Source organism: Epinephelus lanceolatus, chromosome 18 (genome assembly GCF_041903045.1).
Source record: "Epinephelus lanceolatus isolate andai-2023 chromosome 18, ASM4190304v1, whole genome shotgun sequence".
NCBI lineage: Eukaryota > Metazoa > Chordata > Actinopteri > Perciformes > Serranidae > Epinephelus > Epinephelus lanceolatus.
In genome coordinates, this window is record NC_135751.1 from 7593008 (window position 1) to 7607847 (window position 14840).

General features: G+C 44.5%; 2 protein-coding genes across 9 annotated transcripts in view; both read left to right on the forward strand.

The window, feature by feature from the left end:
- Positions 1 to 14840, forward strand: part of hoxb3a (homeobox B3a) — a 133367-nt gene that overhangs the window by 38636 nt on the left and 79891 nt on the right. For all 8 annotated transcript variants that reach the window (XM_033645675.2, XM_033645676.2, XM_033645677.2 and 5 more), the window contains exon 2: positions 8803 to 9149. The gene's annotated coding sequence lies outside the window, so the exon portion shown is untranslated. The remainder of the gene's footprint in view (positions 1 to 8802; positions 9150 to 14840) is intronic.
- hoxb4a (homeobox B4a) lies at positions 940 to 6913 on the forward strand. Its single transcript, XM_033645694.2, has 2 exons — positions 940 to 3117; positions 4770 to 6913. The coding sequence occupies exons 1-2, from the start codon at positions 2643 to 2645 to the stop codon at positions 5066 to 5068; spliced, it is 774 nt and encodes a 257-aa protein (XP_033501585.1). The 5' UTR covers positions 940 to 2642; the 3' UTR covers positions 5069 to 6913.

Here is a 14840-nt window from a genome sequence, read left to right on the forward strand (position 1 = left end):
ACACACTCTACCAAAAGAAATAAAGCAGGCCTTTATTTTTATTTTAAAGATTTATTTTGCTGTTTTTCATTCAAAGTTGCACATGGAAACATAATTATAACGAGACCATACTGCAGCGTCGAGCCCACCTGTCCTCCCTCCTCTCCATCACCTTACATCCGCTGTCTCCAAGAAAAAAAAAAATGCAAACCTTTTATTTTCTTTTTTTCTTTGTAATTTGTATCTCCTTCTTTTATTTGCGCCTTAGCCGCCTAATCATCGCCCTTGTCTCGCAGGAAGTGTTACAGTATTATAACTTCATTTCCCAGATCCCCACCAGCAGTGAGGAGGTCAGGGGTCAGGAACAGTACAGACGGATGAAAATATTCCAGTGTGGTTATGACAGGGAGTTTATGAAAGCAATAAACGTCTATCGACGGTGTAACCTTGTGCCTCCAGAGAGCCGCTGTCTTCTATATCTACCCTGTAGATCCGGATTTGTGTAAAAATCATTATAACAATCACAAATTCGCTTCTAGGGGAGTATATAGTGGATTTATACACGACGGCAGCGATGGATCCAACGCAGGGAGGAGAGGCCTTCTTTAGCGGCTATTATTAGGAGCTTTAATAAAATGTTATCCACCAATTTTTATTTCCTATCGGCAAAGACAAACACCGGTGCACTTATTTCAGGGCGTTATTGGTGGTTATGTGTATTTTGAAGCACGTTATTGTGGCTCTGTGCTCCTCCGGAGTGATGAAAACTCAATCCAACTTTTTTTTCCCTTTTTTTCGATCCTCAAATCACCTCGGAGTTTTAAAGGCCAACTCCAGGTTGAATTGGACTCCTTTTATTTATTATTTGTCCTGTTGAAAAATGATGCGGTCGACTTTACTGTTCATCTAGGAAGGCGTATTGGGGGGTTGGGTTCGTGTGTGTCTGAATGTGTGTGTGTGGGTGAGGGGGGCGTAAGGTTTCGATTTAGAGAGAGTCAATTTTCTCGAAACAAAGGACTTGGATATCTCCATCATCTTGCCTGTGTGTGTATGTGTATGTGTGATTGTGCGCGCACATTTAGTGCCACTGATAACTCCTCAGAAAGTGCACAACACCTCCATTTGATTGGGAAAACATCTATTCAGTTCTATCCACCGCAGTGTTGTGTGTTCTGTGGCGCATTTTATGTCTTTGTGTCTTGTCTTTATGCTGTTGAAGGCATGCAGAATGTGTTTCAAGCAGATTTACTAGACTTAGGGGAATTTACCGTAAAACGTGTTTGGGTGAGAATGCTGGAGAATGTATGGTATTCTTTATAATGTCGTCTAGGTTCTTTGCGTCTTTACGCTGCGTAATGCAGGTTGAACTCCTTGTTTTATGGTGTTTGTATTTGTTTTATAGCAGTAAGAAAGTGACAGCAGTTAGACTCTGTTACACAGTAGTGTGTTACAAATGGGGAAAGAAGGCTATGAAAGTCTGTGGCAGCTAGTGTGAGCGGGTCACGGCTGGGGAGATGAATTTCCTTTACGAGGAAAACAAAGAGCTGAGTATCTCTCTTCAGTAATGCACAGCTCAAGGGCAAAAGCAGCCGCGCAGTGTGAATGGGGGCATATGGACTTGCTATGCCAGTGATGTTAATATCGGAAAGTGGAGGGAAATATATCCTGTTTATTCATGCAAGGCAAAAGGCGACCCCGGCTGAGGCTGAATTACCATGCAGGGGGAGTTAAATGTGGAATGGGCGCCTGTTGGAGTAACAAAAAAGAGGGAACCGGTGCTGGGTTCTCGTTCCTAATGCAAAGGTCTGCTGGTGATTTAGAAGGCCGTGTAACCTGAATTAGTTGATGAATTTTCTATCGATCCTAAACAAGCCAGATTTATCTCTGACACGGTGCTGCTGCTGCTGCTGCTGCTGCTGGGTGGCGGCGCAGCAGCCGGCCAGGCCACTCTCCCACTCCCCGTTATTAGCGATTTAAAAAGACTAGAGAAAAAAAAGAAAAACCTTTAGCAATCACGTCCTTACACACACACACACACACACACACACAAATATATACACACAGGGTGGTGCAGGCGCCACTTCAATTCCCCCCGAGCACTTTCCTTCTGCTGCTTCTTTTTTCTTTCTTTCTTTCTTTCTTTCTTTTTGAAGTTGCAGCCAGACGCGTAACAGGGGCAAGGGGTTCCTTTGCAATAAGGGAGGACTTGTCATACTGTACTCTGTTGCTCGTGTGTGTCCTCCTGCAGGAGCGGAATGTATTTTCAGCTTGTCAGACGCGCTTTGTTATTGTTGTGATTCTCTGCCTGCTTAGGACGGCATGCGTGCCGACATGTGGTGGAGAGATATAGAGGGAGAACCGGGCACGGGAAGGGAGAGAGGGGGGAGACGTATTGTAAGACTGTGAATGCCCACAAACTGAGGCCATATGATGATGCGCGTGCGGGGGCCGTGTACATGCTTAATCCCATTTCCTTATCCGGGCTTCATCCAGGAGGCGCGCCATTGGCCGGCTGCCGTCACGTGGCTTCTTAACTTTGTTCACTTGACAGAAAAGTAGGAGGGTTCAGCGGAACAGGAATAACCGAAGAGTAAAGGGATGAGATATAAATTTTAGTTATATATTTTCCGAGTAGGTGCAATTCCACAAAAAGACTGAAATTAATGGCCATGAGCTCCTATTTGATCAACTCCAACTATGTGGACCCGAAGTTCCCACCGTGCGAGGAATACTCACAGAGCGACTATCTGCCCAGCCACTCTCCGGACTATTACAGCTCCCAGAGGCAGGAGCCTGCTGCCTTTCAGCCGGACTCTCTCTACCACCACCATCAACAACACCACCCACAACACCAGAACCACCACCACCAGCGAGCTGTGCCGCCATACACGCAGTGCCAGCGTCCGGGGCAGCCCGCCTCGGTGGTGATGTCCCCTCGAGGTCACGTCCTCCCCCCGGCCGGGCTGCAGACTACCCCCGTCCCGGAGCTGAGCCACCGCTGCGACTCGGTGACACCCAGCCCGCCTCCGCCTGCGTCTTGCGGCCAAACGCCCCACAACCAAAGCACTTCGTCCCCTACGAGCAGTCGGAAGGACCCCGTAGTCTACCCGTGGATGAAGAAAGTCCATGTAAACATCGGTAAGTGCTGCATGCAAACTTCTTCCTCTCTCTCCCCTCTCTCTCTCTCCCTCGCTGCGCCTTTGTGGCTGCAGTTGCCTGCCATGCAGTCAGCTAGGTGTCCACCGTCAAAATCTACGGCTTCCCCTCCCTGTTTTCTGTTAGAAGTAGAAGAGTAGCCCTTGGGTCAAGATTTACGATCGTCTGTTTGCAGGGCCAATATAATTACACCCTCCATAAATTTTTATTACACCTCTCCGCCGAGGTGCCTTTTGAAGTCCGATCTCGGGCTCGTCTGCTCTAATTCCTCGCCTTATGACAACTCAGACCGAGCCCATAAGTTAGCTTTTATGCTTTGGTAATTTGATTTTAAGTGGTGGGGTTGTATAAACGGTGTACTTTACTCTGTCGAGCCTTCCTTCCCCACTCGTTGTTCCAGGGGAGGGAAAGTTTTATGGCAGCTGAAATATTCATGTTTATGGAGCCGGCCGTAAAACACTAATGTAAAACCGAATAGCTCCAGTCTATTATGGCTTCTCTGTAATGTTCTAATAGACTTGCTGCCTATTGCGTGTTGGGATAACCGGGGCGCGTGTTTGCGGGGCGACAAAATGCCACTTCTGTAAAGTCACCGTAAAGCATTCTCTCCGTCGGACTGTTTACTCGGTAAGAAAACTCTTTGTTTCATTTTTACTTTGCACAGTTTTTAGCAGCCACGTATGATAGGAGAGATCCTCTGCAGCATGTTTGATTGCTGTTGTCCGCTTGTAGGTTTTGGTATCTTGTTCGGCCATTCAGTGCCATTGTATAGCTGCTGCACCCCCCACCACCACCTTTATTCCCAACCAGTTTACGCAAGGCAGACAATGCCCGCATCCTTGCTATGTATGATCATCGAAAGAAAGAGTGGCTTCCTGACTCACCGCTGCTCTTGTTGTTTCAATGTATTTACATGTTGGTAGTCGTGCGTGCGTGCGCAAACGCGTCAAAACAGCACGGTTTTGCAAGTCTTAGGAAATGCGGCCGTGGCCCCGATTTGCTCTGAAATCACAACATTTGGACACCAGCGTCAGGCTGGCTGTGCTGGGAGGATTCACACAGCCGCAGGGCCTGAAATGACACCTGACAACATGTGTTCACTGAAAATGCAAAGTCTCGACCACAAACTGTGGCGTAAAAACAAATCAAATCCGCTGCAACAGCCGCACCTGAAAGCGCAGACAAAAAGATTTGTGATAGGATAAAATGAGATGCTAATCATTAAAGGGTCTGCCAAGGTTACAGCCATTTTCCATTCTATCAGTAGATACAGCCGTGGTGGCCATGGCTTTATTTCTCTCCGTTCCATGTTCATAATGCACACACATATTTATTTTTCCATGTGGACTGATGCTGTTTTCAGTGTTACAGGATACCAATGGACTACTGCGTAGCGTCCTCTTAATGAGATATGAAACAAATACTCTATGTATGTTTAGTGCAAGCTTATATTGTATTTAAAACGCCTGTGTTTTGTAGTAAAATTACAGCATATTTTGTTTGTAATGTAAGCTATTATTATTATTATTATTATTATTATTATCATTATTATTATTATATTGAGGTTGTTGTATTTTTTATTTTTTATTGTGTGGTTAATGTGTTGACTGTTTATTCCCACTGCTGTCCCACAGTGACTTCAAACTACACAGGGGGTGAACCGAAGCGCTCGCGGACGGCCTACACGCGCCAGCAGGTCCTGGAGCTCGAGAAGGAGTTCCATTACAACCGGTACCTGACGCGCAGGCGCAGGGTGGAAATCGCGCACACGCTTTGCCTGTCAGAGCGGCAGATCAAGATCTGGTTCCAGAACCGGAGGATGAAATGGAAGAAGGACCACAAGCTCCCCAACACCAAGGTCCGCTCCGGGACAAACAGCAACACAAACTCCCAGGCTCTAACCGGCTCCCAGACCCGCAGCGGGCCCCTATAGCCCGGTCCTTAAGCTCTTTATGTATATTATTTTTATTTTTTGCCCTCCCTGGTTCCTAAACTGACCGGCAGCCACACGTGTAACAACCGGAGCCTGCACTTTGGACCGGAATAACGCCTTTGCTCTGGAGGGAGGGAGGGATGTCATTGCCGCCCGTTCGGCCCTGATCTGTGCTGATGTTACACACTATAACAGACGTTATGACGTGGGAGGGGTGGACAGGGAGATTTCCCATTCATAAGAATATGAAATGAACAAAAGTAGGCGAAGAAGGAGACTGAACGAACTGAGAAAATGATGCGGCCGCTTCTTTGCTTTTATTTGCTCATTCTCTATCTGCGTCCCTCTCTTCTGCCGTTTATATTTCTGTCTTTTTATACTCCTCTCTCTCTTCCTCTCTATGACAGAGCATAAGGCGGTAGGCTGAGGATAATGTGCCCGCGTGCGTGTTTTTTTTTTTTTTTTTTAGGTGAAGATGGATCCTCGTTTTCATCTTTAATCATGCCAAACTCGGGCCCCATTTGTCATGTTTACTCTGCGGGTACAAAGCAAAGGGGTGAACCGCGGCTCTACCCATTACCCCTCGCCCCCCGCACCCCCACCCCCCCCCCCCCCTCCTGCACCCCTCCCCAAACCCCTACCCCTCACCCCCCCGCCCCACTCACACACGCACGTGTAATAAATGGAACTCTCGGTTCGTCAAGAAAAGTATTCTTACACCCCGCCACACGCGCACACAGACACACACAGACACACACACACACACACACACACACACACACACACACACACCGCCCTTATAGTACTCTCTAAAATCAAATATAACCTCCGGTATGATCCAAAATAGCACCAGGCAGTTTCCTGTCTTGCTGTTATAACTATAACTGTTGTTATTTCTGTTTTGTTTAATGACAAAGTATAGCTTTTTAAATTTTAATTATAGTTATTTTTGAATTCAGTGTTGATTGTAAAATGCTGTTATTGCTGAGAATGACAAGGAGCGTTTATGTGGTCCGTTGATTGTTCATGTTGTGATGTTGTATACAGGGAAACAGAGTGACAGGGTGATTCAAGTGAAATAAAACTAAGGCATTTGTTCCACTACGAACCAAACAGGGTTTATAAAGCTGCCTAGGCAAAGGACACTAATATTCAAACCAAAATCCTGGTACAGCTCAAGAACACATAATAAACGCAGCACTATACAATGTACTACCTATTACCTCAGTTGTACTTATATATATTTTTATTTTTTGGGGTCGTCTTATTTTCTCTTGCTCGTTCAATGAAGTGACAGCTTTTCGAGCTTTTATATTTTTGAAATTGTCTGGCGACTTATTATAATAATAATTATTATTACCTGCAATACAAAAAGCGCTATTCATTTCTTGTATGTGGAAATTTAAAAAAAAAAAAAAGTAATTTAATTATAAGCGATTGTTCTAACCAGGGACACTCAGAAAAATAAGGAGCCTTTTTTTTTGCATGTCTGAATGGTGTTGATTTATTTTTCTTTATCTCCCTCTCTGTCCCTTATTTCTCCGCACATTAAATGCGCGCACACTTCTCCTTTCCCCTCTTTACTTCCCCTCTTCTCTCTTTTCTGTGCCACTTTTTAGATATTTTATTCTGCAAGTGTTTTTTTTTTTTTAATTGATGTTATTTTATTTACATTCCAAAGATTAGTTTCTATGATGATGATGATAGCAATGATGGTATTGTTGAATATGTGTTACCTCCTCCGATATGTAAGTTGCTCCTTTCTCTGCTTATGCCTCCTCAGTGTCGACCTTCCTATTATTTGTAAATAGTTCATAGAAATATAAATAAATGGCTAAAAAAGAATATTTCTCTATCTTCTTATTTCCTCTGTCAAAATTATGAGTTTCTTCTATAATTGTTGGGGCACAGCCTACCATTAAAGACAAAAAGGTTTGAGTTATGTCACATAAAATCGTCCCGTTTGAATTCAAGTTTTTAAGGTTTTAGTATTTTTTCTTTGTTTGTAAAATTTGTAATAAAAATAATCTCCATTTTGCCTCCGCAGCAGCTCTGACAGAGCAAAAACACTTCCTTCTCTATCCTCTCATCGATGTTTAATGGTGAAGGATGTATTTAAAGCATATAAACACACGCTCCCACGTGCACAAGAACACACACGCACACAATAAATAATTTCATTTAATTTCAGTGTTGGTTTTGCCTACAAACTGCACAGAGACCTGTCTTGAGAAATCAGCAGCCTGCAATGATTAATCTGTCCCGGCCATGAGTGATCTTGGTACATTACGTCCTGTAATCTCGTTTTAAATCACAAACCGTCCCCCCGTTTCACTCCCGTTCTCCCGTTAATTTAACGGCTGCTCAGACGCGCTTGCACCGGCCCGACACAGAGTATGAGACCCCCCCTCCCTCCTTCCTCCCTTCCTTCCTCTCTTTTTTTTCCCAGAAAAAAAAAACATTAAATAGTTTCTCGCTTCGTGGTCTTTTAATGCTTTAATGAGTGTAATTTTTGCACAACAGTTTTTTTCCCTCCTATCGGTGTTTTCTGCACCGGTTCTGTGCGCGCATGTGTGTTTTATTTTTTATATATTACAAAAAGGGAGCGGGCCGGCGCCATAGCTCAAACCCTGACAACCAAATAGATAATCAACAAGACGAATGGCTTCTTTTGTAAGGCGCGGCTCCCGTATTAATTTTCATTTTCTTTTCTTAGAGCAGGTATCGAAAAATATAGAGCAAGCGAGGGGGGAGAACGAGAAAATAGCATTCCTCCCGATGAACTTTAAACAAAAAAAGTGTGCCCCCCAAATTGGTCCGCTCGTATTCCTCGGCCCAGAGAAGATTCCCTATTACTTGTTGGTTGATTTCTCCCTGGGCCTCTTGCCACAGAGACTCCCTCTGCCCATTTATCTGTTTTCTTCCTGTTTATGAAAGGCTCCTCCAGCGCAAAAAGCCGCCCTCCTATCAAACTGTACACCTAGATGCGCTCAAACACACACATACACTGCGCCAAAATGGCAAAGCCTTATATATAGGGACTCGCGTATAGGCGAACCTGCATTTTCTAAGTGTTCTGTGTGAAAATGTATTTTGCTCTTTTATTTTTACTATTAGCCCCTCTGCTTCAAAGTGACTTTCAACATGTGCATTAATGCCCAGTTGCTCAGAAGGAGCCATATTTATTTTCTTCTTATATGGCGAATACTATAAGGTTGAATATCCCCTCATCCACATATATAAGGTTACATTTGTGCCCTAATGCTGTCATTTTTTCTTTACACCAATAGTCTCATTTAAGATAGTCTTAACAGACCACCTCCCCAATATCTGCACACATGCACACACACATATGTGCCTCCATAATAACCCCTAAAGCCCGTGAGCGCACGCAGTCCGACTTGAAATAAATGAATTTGCGTGCGGGTTGACACCGCGCACAATAAAATCCACCAAGGAATCCATTCTCTTTTAGCTCCCTTTATCAGCCGGGGCCTTCTGCTGCTTCTGTGAATGGGAGCAGATTTTTTTGTGAGGATGCCCACCCCCCAACACCTTTCAGCCCCCCCCCCCCTCTGAAAAAGTTCACCGCCATTATTTTCTGGACAGGACAGAAGGGGACGGCACCTCAAGAAAAATGCGAGAATTATACAAGAAAAAAAAAATCATTAATCACTTTGTTCTTCTTTAAACACTTCTTCTCCTTCTCCTTCTTCTCTATTGTCATCCGGCAGCCACACACAAGACCCCTTCTGCCAGGAGAGAGAGGGCACGGAACAGAGACAGACAGACAGAGGAGAAGAAAAAGAAGACGCCTTGGAAGACACCCCCTCCCCCCTCCCTCACACGCACACCCTCCTCACACACACACATAAACAGTCATACATACACCTCCCCTTCCCACCCATCAGCAAGCTATTTTTTACACCCCACAAGTATCCCACCATAAGAAAAAAAAACTTTTTTCTTCCTCATTGGAAAGAAGAAAATCCCTCCAAAGAAAGTCCAACAAACCAGTCAGAGATCCCTCACGGCGCAGAAGAAGATGGCACAGAGGTCGCTGAAAGTGGTGGCGTCTAAGGTAAGAGGCCTGGGAACTTCATTTTGTCCCCTTTTCTGTCTTTGGCTCTCTTGTTGCTGTGTGTCTGATGGCTTGGTGGCGTTTTTATGGTTTTATTGCCCCCCTGCGCATTTGGCGAGGTCAGGCGAAGGGGGCATTTATGGCCGCGGGGGCTTTGATTTTAACGCAGGGACTTTTGGAGTTGTGTGTTTATGTTGGAAGGTACGTGCTTGAGAGTGTGTGTGTGTGTTTGCACGAGAGCGTATCCAGCCACAAATGACAAACTTGTGATGTGGTGTTTTCTCCTGAGTTTATGCAACTGTTTCCTTCCCCCTTTGCTGCAGCGGTGTCACTTCTGCATCTGTTTGTCACTCACAAGGCCTGCGTCTCTTGAGCATCTGTTGTTGTGTGTAAATCAAATGTACGTCTTTTACGCACGAGTTTGGGTGGGTCGTTATAAAGAAACGGGTGGGGTTTATTTCAGTTTTTTTTTTATTCAGATGAAGGTGTATTTTAAATTATATGGTACAATTGCAATACAAACTCAATGCATTCGCCTTCACAGACTCATATAACTTCAGGAAAATTCAGAAATGCTCCAGCTAATGTATGCCAGAGGGGCCCACGTGAATAATTCCTGGTTCACCCCGAGCTTATTATGCATTTTGTCTTGGCTGTGTTTCTGTGGTTATAAAGTGTTGCAGTGGCCTATAGCTTTTAATGAGATACGGTTGCATGCATGTGTGTGTGAGTGTGTGTGTCGGCCAGGTGCAAAGAGGCTATGGAGACTGCGGTGGGAATATGAATAATATGGCGCTCAATTGGAGAGAGGGAAGCAGGGGGAGGAGGGAGGGTGAAAAAGAAAAATTAAAAGAACAGGGAGAGCGCTGGTTAATGGATACTCTCTCGGTTGCGCTCCAAAACAATTTACCTCGAAAACAAACGATCTGCGAAGCTTTCCAGATGAACTGCGAACGATCGCCGGTCGCCGTGCGCGCTCAGGCCCCCGGTATCTGCTGAGCCGAGCAGTAGCGGCCTCAGGAAGCGCACTCACTCCTGTTTGACCCCTTCAGAAATCAATCTGCCTGGGATTAAAAATAAAAGGGCGGCGGTTTTGGTGGAGGGGCTCTGGCCTCTCATGGGGATGCAGGCCGTGGCATGATGCGATGCGTGGAGAAGTAAGAGAAACAAATGAGAGAAATATAAGCGGAAGGAAAGGCAGGGAGAGAGGGGGTGTGGAGGAGGATAAAAATCGATGGTCATGCAGGGCAACGGAATGGCCAAGCTGCGGCCACAGAGGGTTCAACCAGGGGACACGTTTTTCTGACCGATGAGGTCCACTGGCTCTGAAGCCAGAGGCTGACCCGTGGTTACCCCCCCCCCCCCCCCCCCCCCCCCCCCCGCACACACACCGCCACCACCCCTACCCCCACTACCCCAGGTCCCCCTTGACCTCGCAAGGCTGCTGGTCCCTCCGCTCTCTCGGACATTCCCAGACCCCCGAAGCCCCCCGGGCCACTTAGTCATAACAGGCCGAGTTCAGGGCACTGTAACCCGGGGGTACGGCAGCCATATCTCAGCTCCCACACACAGACAGACAGACAAGTAAACTAACCACCTGGGCAGGGGTCAGTGACAGGCCACTGCTGACTCTCAGTAAAATGGGGTTGTCTTGATGAGACTGGCTGAGATTAACAAACATAATGAACATTTTATATTTTAACAAGATAATACTAATAGTATTTGCCTGAAGGATACTGTTTTCAAAATGTTGCATCAAAGCAGCTGTCTCAAGTTTTGGTCAATCTGTTATTTAGGAGCAGAGCTTTTCAAATGTGGTGTTCTGTCTCAATCTAAAGCTCTGAGCGCTCTAATACAAGGTGCTGTGAGACATTCTAACTGTATGATTTGGTATGAAAGGGTCAGGCAGGCCAGCAAGACAGGCTGAGACAGAGAGAATGTGCAGCCTGATGCTGGACAGTATTTGGACAGACTGGGACCTTAGTGTAAACAGAGGCTGCCCCTCCTGATTGCCTTGCTGAAAAGCTGCTGAGCTTGTTCCAGAGTTGTTCCAGCCATGTTTGCACGCTGTATTCAGAGGTGAATTCTACACTATGTTTGATCAAATTCGGGACATGACACTCATTTTGACAAGCTGATTCATGGTTGCCAAAAAGCAGAATAAAAAAGAATCGGCAGTTGATAGATTTTCTGTAAAACTGATTGTGAGAAATTCAGTGAGCTGCGGACACTGTTATTTACCGGCTGGTGGCTGCTGGTCATTTTCCAGCCTGGTAATCTGACCTGCAGCTGGGAGGGGTACTCTGTGTGTGTGTGTGTTGGGGATTAATCAAAGGGACAATGGCATATGGGGAAAATGCGTTTGCACCAGATGCAGCTTGGTGTGCAACATATAACAGTGTTACCTATGCGGTCTCTAGCACTTTGCAAGGACCAACTGATGGGTCCATGTTTGTGCTGATTTGTGCAGTGAAGCTCTGCACAGATCCATACAGCTTTGTTTTAGTTTCAGCCAGCATCCAAAGATTCCAGACTGATAATGGAGAAAATCTATAAAGTATACATATATGTAATTTTCAGCCGTAGTGCTTTTCTCCGCAAGCAGGATGTGGTTCAGTGTTGCTTTAGGTCTCTTCAGCCAGACTCATGGCTGTTCTTGGGATCATACCTGTGACTTTTTGTTTACCTGACAATCTTCTTAAACTGCAGTCCCATTATTTCACATATAACTTGCATCATTACTATGCATCTCAAGAACACTCAGCTCGGTGCTGTCACAGTTGTCCTACACTTGTGACCAGGATGTCAAATGGAGAGCTCACCTGTAAAGCATAAAATACTGTAGCAATTTTACCATGAGGGGTCCAACTGTAGAGCATATAGATTATTTCACATTTAATCTTTGCCCATATGGTTTTTAAAATACATCCCCCTAATTTGTTTAGTCCATAAGGGTCTTTAGATCAAAAGAATCAAAAGGGTTTTTCATAAAAAAAAATAATCCAAAATATCACTATTATTTTAACAGGATAAAATGGTTTTGTGTCTGTATGTCAGGTGCCATAATCCTCAAGTGCTGTAACTCTCTCTCTGATATGCTGACAGAGCTAGATCAAATCAATGATTCATAATCGATATATTATCCGAAGCCTAATTTTTAAACAAGTAATAATCATACAGGTTTAAATAACAAATGTGATTGTATTTCCCGATCTTTGCTCAGCAACAGTTTTGTGTGAAAGGAATTAAAGGCCTGCCCCATATAGACACCACTTTTACAGTGTTAAAACATTTCAACACAGCCATGCATAGAGGGAGCTTAAATACATCATAGTATCAGCATCAGTGTTTTATGGTCATCATAATACTAAAAGTCTTAAATAATAAAATAAAAATCCCAATACCATAAATGTATCCAAAGCTTGTTTCGGTTCAGCCAATATTTGGTCAGGCAATTGGAAGCATAGATATCAGAGGGTACACAGGGGACAAATCCCTATGATATTTAGAACATGTCCCCATCATTAATGACAGAGGACTGTTATTTGTGATTAATTTAAAGACATTTCCAGCATAGTTGATGCAGAAAGGACACATATTGGTGGACAGACATTTATCAGAGTGCAGGAAATTGAATGGTTGATGTTAGAACATTCAACCCTCAAAGCTCCCATTTCATATGAGCCTCAAATTAAAAGGAAATTGAAATACTGAGAAATTCACCATGCATTTGGTGCCAACTTTTAGTATTCAACAATTTTCAATACCACTGACATGATTCTTCAAGTACTGAAAAACTGCAGGTTCGATAGCCATCTCCATCCTAACAGTAGATGGAGTAATTATGCATCAAGAATGATTGTGCGTGGGAACCAAACAAACAGCAGGTCTGGTTAAGTCTGGATCCATTAGTTCTTATAGTGTGATGTGGTTGTGTTTCCTGCCCTTGTATCAATTTTATACTTATGTTTGTTTTTCTGGTTGTTGGTTGTATGTGAGGTTAGATGCTTCTTTTAGCCAACATCCTCAAAGGCATGGTGACGGAACACACACATGTTACTGGTTGTTTGTTCAACAAGCCTGTTAAGTGGTAAAGTTAGATTTAATGTGGCATCCTGTGTGGTGTGAAGGTCTGGGTGGGGTTGAATGGGGAATGTTTTCATTAAGTTGTGAGGACACATTTCTGTAAACTGCAGTAAAAACTCATGGCGGCAATGTATCAGAGAAGACGATGGTACAGGCTTCCAAACAGAATAAAAGTAAGACAACTATGTGACAGAAAATGGATTTTGTTTAGAAATGTTGCCTTCAGCTGACATGACATTATAAATATGTGGCATATTTATACCCAGAAAGATGACATTTTAACCCTGGCAGTGTAGACGTTGTATCTGTACTGCTCTTTGTTTTATACAGAAATGCTGTGGATTAGTTTGTGAAGTTTCTCATCATAAAACCTTGAGTGGAGTAAATCTAATTTCTGCCCCGAGCTCATGCAGGTTCATTAAAAAACACGCTTGTTAAATTAAAAGTCCTGCTGCTCTGCTGCTGCATAAATGCCCGCTGAGCTCTTATTTAGTGAAAGTAGACTCTTCTTTTTATCCTTTAAGTCTGATTGTGCCCCTTGTGTTGATACCTGTTGTTTTTTCTGCAGCTTTGTCACTTGTCCTGATGCTTCTCTCCATCTTAAAGGAGATTTCTTTCTGTAATCTCAGTGGGATTAGCAGTTAAATAACTGTGAAGCAAGAAGGAATCAGGCGTGCAGATGTGACCAGTGCTTTTCTGCTTTGCACTCTGCTGTCACTGAGATGTTTGAAGGCTTTGGACCAGCTGATGGAGCTGATGTTTCAACAGCAGCTTTGCACAGGAAGCTGTAGGCTCTCAGGGTTCACAACACATTCGCGCACGCTGTGCCACGCACGTTCACAGTCACCAAATGTCTCCGCTGTGTGTGTGTGTTTGTGAGCGTGCACGCGCTCACATGGCTCAACGATCACCCCAGGCTGGCACACAAACATTCGAGCAAGCACCAACTTCTCTCTCTGACCTGGGGAGTCTCGCGGTGGTTTACTAATTGCCAGACAAATCGCCCGCGCGTTTTTCCCCTCTCTCCTTGCGCTCGTTGCAGCCGCGTTGCCCGAGAAATTTATTATTCTGGAGAGCGCGAGGAGAAGGGAGGTCACGGTGCAGGCGCGCGGGCTGCAGGAGGAGGTCGTCACGAGAGATATATGGCTGCCAGGCTTTTACTACTGCACCGGCTGTGTGTGTATGTGTGTGTAAATGTGTGCGAGAGAGGGAGAGCGTGCGAGCCATTTAAAAGTAGACGTGTATTAAGCATTAAAAAGAGAGAGCCAAATAATGGTTGCCAAGTTGCAACACGCGCATACACAATTTCTTTTTATAGGCCAGGCTGCTGGAGCATTATGCTGAGGCTGTGTGGCTGTGTTTAGAGTGTAGCGTGAGTCAATAGGTATTACAAATGATTAACTAATTACTAACGGGAATAAATATAATTAAATCAGCATCCTCAAGTAAGGAATAATTTGAAAAATTGAAAGTGTAACTCTCATGGTGTGTATAGCATTGATACATCATTAGGTAGGGATGAAGCAGAGCCTGGTGGACTCCAGGACTTCCATCTTCCTAGAAAGAGGGGAAACATGATTTTTTTTTTCTGTCATAATAGCAGAA

What these genes read in the sequence shown, in the direction of transcription:
- hoxb4a (XM_033645694.2), top strand. Translation starts at nt 2,643, where the DNA reads ATGGCCATGAGCTCCTATTTGATCAACTCCAACTATGTGGACCCGAAG. An exon ending in GAAAGTCCATGTAAACATCG is followed by an intron (nt 3,118 to 4,769) that starts GTAAGTGCTGCA and finishes GCTGTCCCACAG; the next exon opens with TGACTTCAAACTACACAGGG.